Source organism: Mus caroli, chromosome 10, assembly GCF_900094665.2.
Source record: "Mus caroli chromosome 10, CAROLI_EIJ_v1.1, whole genome shotgun sequence".
Taxonomy (NCBI): Eukaryota; Metazoa; Chordata; class Mammalia; order Rodentia; family Muridae; genus Mus; species Mus caroli.
Window position 1 is genome coordinate 25,080,807 of NC_034579.1, and position 5,688 is coordinate 25,086,494.

A 5,688-nucleotide genomic window follows, 5' to 3' on the forward strand; every position below is an offset into this window, starting at 1 on the left:
TTTTCGAGACAGGGTTTCTCTGTGTAGCCCTGGCTGTCCTGGCACTCACTTTGTAGACCAGGCTGGCCTCGAACTCAGAAATCCGCCTGCCTCTGCCTCATACATCTTTTATACATACATTTTATTCCTTTTTTTCCCAATAAATAAGTCTTTGACATGATCAGAAATCACAATTTATTTCACACCTCAGAGAATTTTGAGTTTTCTTGCCCCCCTTTTATGTAGAACAGTGGAGCAAATATTTTACCAATATTGTCCAAATAATTACTTTGGACAGAACATCATTTTTTGCTTTTTTCCTTTTCTCTTTCTTTCTTTCTCTCTTTCTTTCTTCCCTTCTTTCTTTCTTTCTCTCTTTCTTTCTTTCTTTCTTTCTTTCTTTCCTTCCTTCTTTCTTTCTTCTTCTTTCTTCTTTCTTTCTTTCTTTCTTTCTTTCTTTCTTTCCTTCCTTCTTTCTTTCTTCTTCTTTCTTCTTTCTTTCTTTCTTTCTTTCTTTCTTTCTTCCCAATAACTATGAGTACTGTTTTGAGGGCCCATTTTAAACGCAGCCTATAAGTAGGTTATAAGATAAGATATAGAAAGCACATTGGCATGACGAGTTCTTAAATTCTCAGACTTGCATAAGATAAGCACAGTTTGTATCTTGAGAAGACTTAGCCTCTAATAAGCAAATGAATTCCTGTGCCCACCTCCTCTCACTACATCTCCTTTAAAAGAACTTTGTCACATAAAGGATATTTCTACGTCTTAAATATGTTTTTATTCCTTTGGGTTGGAGAGTTGATGTGCATGCAAATCAGACATGCTTCTATCTTTGGATTGCTTGACACAGCAAAGTGTAGAATTGTTCTGCTCCATTCTCTGGTTTGTATCAATGACCAACTGTGGTGCTAATTATATTAAAACCACACCATATGTCAATATAAGAAAGAGTTTTTTTGTAATAGAAAATAAAGTTTTCTACCACATAGGTGATGCTACCCAGCCACCCAGGCTCATCTAATTACACTTTCCAATAGAACTTAGCCTGTGTAAAAGTACATTTGATTCTGACTAGTCAGACATGCTTTCTGATTGTTGGTCTTCATGACCTGCCAAACCTTTGAGCATCTCCCATTGCGCCCTTCTTTTCTTCTCATATTTGGTTGCCTCCATTACTGTTACAATAGCTATCATAACAAAGCATTGTGTTCTTAAATTCTTCAATCAAAGAGAAGCTTTTTACAGTTCTAAGAGCATAAATGTTCATGATCTCAGCCCTGAGCTACCACAAGCCTATTGCTAGATGTTAATATAGTCTCCATTCAATGCTGCCCCACAAAGACAGCATTATAAACCATAACCTAAGCATTATAAACTCTACCCTAAGATGGTATTCTTCACTCAGAATTTGTTCCTCTTTGTTCTTTTGGTCCCTGAAATCATCAGTAGAATATACCCATGATTCAGAACTTCACGCTATATTTGTATCTTTGAGCACTGTGGTCTTAAACATTGTAAGGTGTCCTTGATCTCAAGAGTTTTCTACATGGCTGCTTTTGTCTTCTCTTGTGGAATGGATTCTCCCATGGAAGCCTGTGATGGATCCTTTTAGCCTCCATTCTCTCTGCTGTGAAACTTGTTTCACCTCAACTCTTTGTGCTCTTCTCCATGCTCTCAAGAGGTTTATTCTCCTTGTGCTCTTCTCCATGCTCTCAAGAGGTTTATTCTCCTTGAGAGGCTTCTCAAGGAGAATAAAGGGTTGGTGCCTCCTAGGTCTTCAACTTTACCACACTGCCCTAGATTGCTCATTTGTGCCTTTGTTCTAGAAGCAGCTCAAACACTGCCAGTTTTGAAACCAGCCTGGTTACAGACTCTGCTCTGCTGTGTGTTAACTGTGTTCTGTCATGATGAACCTTTCCTTCTGTAAAGGGTCAAAGATCCGGTTGCTCTGAGGGAGTGAGGCTCTAAAGAGAGAAGGATTATGGTGTTCAGCTCTCCACTACTAGCAGCTCTCCAACCCTTTCTTCTCTGAAGACAAGAGACTTGTAGCTTTTCATCATTGCTTTCTGAACCTCTCTAGCAGTGTCCCACTGTCTGTATTGTTTTATTGGAATGCACCTCAAAAGGGATGCTTACTTTAATCTTAGAAAGATTTCGGATGTTGTTTGTTGGTAGAATGCTTGTAGAGCATGTGCCAAGCCTTAGATTCCATCCCCTCTATGGCAAAAACTATCCATCTGTCCGTCTATCTATCTATCTATCTATCTATCTATCTATCTATCTATCTATCATTAGTCTGTCTATCTATATCTGCCTGCCGACCAATCTATCCATATATCTAAATAAGGAACCCCAAATGTACTTTGAAAAATGGTCTTTGGAATAAATATTCCTGGACATTGTATTACTTACTTTTCTATTCTTGTGAGAAAATACCATGATCAGGGCAACTTACAATGAAAGCATTTAATTGAGCTTTCAGTTTTAGGAGGTCGGAACTTACCATGACAGTGCAATGGCATGGCATCGGGAAGAGCTGCAAGCTCATGTCTCAATCCACAAACAGAAGGTAGAGAGAGTACATTGGTAATGCCCCGAGTCTTTTGAAACTTAAAGGCTGGGTCCCAGTGACACACCCCTTCTAACAAGGAAACATCTCTTAATCCTTCCTAGATAGTTCTATCCCTGGGGACCAACTGTTCAGACTTGTGAGCCGATGGGTCAATTTTTCAAACTACCACAGACGTAATTGAACTATGAGAGATTTTAAAACAGGATTTCAGTTTTTTTTTTTCAATACATGTCAGTTTAGTTGAAGTAAGAACGTGTGAGAGGACCCTCACCAGGGAATTCAGAGTAAAAACAACACTGGTAAGAAGCCCAGGAAATGGTAGCTATTAACACAACAATCCCTGAATAGTGGTGGTCAGGCTTTCTCACCTTTTCTATCTTCCTTTCTTTTGGTTTCCAGAACATCCAACCTTATTTTTTTAGAAAAATATATTTATTTAGTTATTTATTTTATGCATATGAGTATACTGTAGCTGGTGTGCATACACACCAGAAGAGGGCATTGGATGCCATTGGAGATGGTTGTGAGCCACCACGTGGTTGGAAGTTACTGGGAATTGAACTTAGAACCTCTGGAGGAACAGTCCGTGCTCTTAACTGCTGAGCCAACTCTCCAGTCCCCCTACCTTAATTTTTAATTGGGCAAAGACTGTAAGTGATGTGGAAAAAACCACAGATCTATGTGATATATGTAATTACAAAGAAAATAACGTAGTTTTGCTGGAGGATGTCCTTTCTCGGTTGTTTTCTCTATTTGCATAGAAATGATCTCCTGTCCTTTCCCACTTTTCCCCTAATGAGGACGACAATGAGGATCTCAAGTGCCAGCTACAGTTCGTTAAGGAAGAAGCTGCCCTGATGAGAAAGAAAATGGCCAAGATTGATAAAGAAAAGGACAGATTTGAACACGAACTCCAGAAATACAGATCCTTCTATGGGGATTTAGACAGTCCTTTACCCAAAGGAGAAGCAGGGGGACCTCCCAGCACCAGGGAGGCCGAGCTCAAGCTGCGGCTGCGGCTGGTGGAGGAAGAGGCCAACATCCTGGGCAGGAAAATCGTGGAACTGGAGGTGGAGAACAGAGGCCTGAAGGCGGAACTGGATGACCTGCGGGGCGAAGACTTCAATGGCTCTTCCAACCCTCTCATGAGGGAGCAGAGCGAGTCCTTATCGGAGCTGCGACAGCACCTGCAGCTTGTGGAAGACGAGACGGAGCTGCTGCGGAGGAACGTGGCTGACCTCGAGGAGCAGAACAAACGCATCACTGCGGAGCTCAACAAGTACAAGTACAAGTCCAGCGGCCATGACAGCTCGCGGCACCACGACAGTGCCAAGACCGAGGCCCTGCAAGAGGAGCTGAAGGCAGCGCGCCTGCAGATCAATGAGCTGAGCGGCAAGGTCATGCAGCTGCAGTATGAGAACCGCGTGCTCATGTCCAACATGCAGCGCTACGACCTGGCCTCACACCTGGGTATCCGTGGCAGCCCTCGCGACAGCGATGCTGAGAGTGATGCGGGCAAGAAGGAAAGCGATGATGACTCCCGGCCTCCCCATCGCAAGCGCGAAGGGCCAATTGGTGGTGAGAGCGACTCAGAGGAGGTGCGGAACATCCGCTCCCTCACACCCACCCGCTCCTTCTACCCCACACCCGGGCCCTGGCCCAAGAGCTTCTCAGATCGGCAGCAGATGAAGGACATCCGCTCCGAGGCCGAGCGCCTGGGCAAGACCATCGATCGGCTCATCGCAGACACGAGCACCATCATCACAGAGGCACGCATCTACGTGGCTAATGGGGACCTGTTCGGACTGATGGACGAGGAGGATGACGGCAGTCGTATCCGGGAACACGAGCTGCTCTACCGCATCAACGCGCAGATGAAGGCCTTCCGCAAGGAGTTACAGACCTTCATCGACCGCCTGGAGGTGCCCAAGTCTGCGGATGACCGAGGAGCGGAGGAGCCCATATCCGTGAGTCAGGTACAGTTCTGACTTTTGCGAGCCATGGCGATGGCGAGGCTGGCCCGCGGAGCTGCTGTCCCTCGTGGGGCATCTCCAACCCCGACTTCCACATCCCTTTGTAGGGAAGTTCCATCTCAAGGCCTTGCTGGGCTCCAGGCACCTGTGTTTTCACACCATGTTCAACCAGGCAGAGGTTCTCGAAGCCCTACTGATAGTTAACATTTACTCCTTTCTGTTCTATTTCAAGGGGAAATTTAAAACGGATGCAATCAGATTTTGCATAATGACTGATGGATTTTTAATACACATTTTAAAAGGTCAATATTTTCAGCATTTCCCTAACATGTTGGCCAGCATAAAGGTCCTGAATAGGAGGAACCTTAAGGTGTTTATCTGAGGTTTGTGAGAAGGTCCGAATTGAGTTTAAGATCATAAAAATTACAAAATAAGTCAGGGTAGTGGTGCACACATTTAATCCTGGCACTTGAGAGAAGTAAAAGCAGGTGGGTCGCTGTGATAACAGATCCCTAGGGCTGTCTAAAAAACATTTTTTTTTTATTAAACAAGATTGATTGATACTTCTGATAAATGTACAAGATGCTAATAAAGAGATATGTTCTTGTGCCCGGAGCCCTATGGATAAGACACATGCTAGCTACCCCTTTACCTAAGTTGAGACAACACGGTGATCATTTCTAGTTAAAATACTATCGTTTCAGTAATGGAGATCCGTAGTGAGAAGTTTTAGCATAGCTTTAAGGCAATACTAATTGAAAAAAGGATTAATAAGTATTCCAGCACAGGGGAAAGCAGCATTTCCCTCCTGACTTGTAGAAGCACAGCGGATGAATTGGACTCAGCAGCTTTGGCCAGGTATGGTGGCCACTGAAAGATCAATGCATTTGTCCAAGTTAACCACATAAAAGATCTTTATGGACCAAACGAGGCAGTACTGTCCCTTGCAGCAGCCTGATGCCCTGTATCCGTCGGAGAACCCACAGAAGTACAACAGCATGCATGGCTTTGAACACATTCGAGTTCGCCCCACTCCCATGTTTAAAACCCAGTTTATGTGCAGCAGCATGACATTAGAGGAATTGGCTGCTGACCATGGCTAGAGAACTTACAGCCCTGTCGCTTATCTTGCATGTTGCTATGCTTTGCTGGCAGCAGCGG

General features: G+C 44.0%; 1 protein-coding gene across 1 annotated transcript in view; it reads left to right on the plus strand.

The window, feature by feature from the left end:
* Positions 1 to 5,688, plus strand: part of Soga3 (SOGA family member 3) — a 54,960-nt gene that overhangs the window by 48,405 nt on the left and 867 nt on the right. The window contains exon 6 of the mRNA XM_029482758.1: positions 3,355 to 4,530. Within this exon, the coding sequence (XP_029338618.1) occupies positions 3,355 to 4,530 (1,176 nt within the window). The remainder of the gene's footprint in view (positions 1 to 3,354; positions 4,531 to 5,688) is intronic.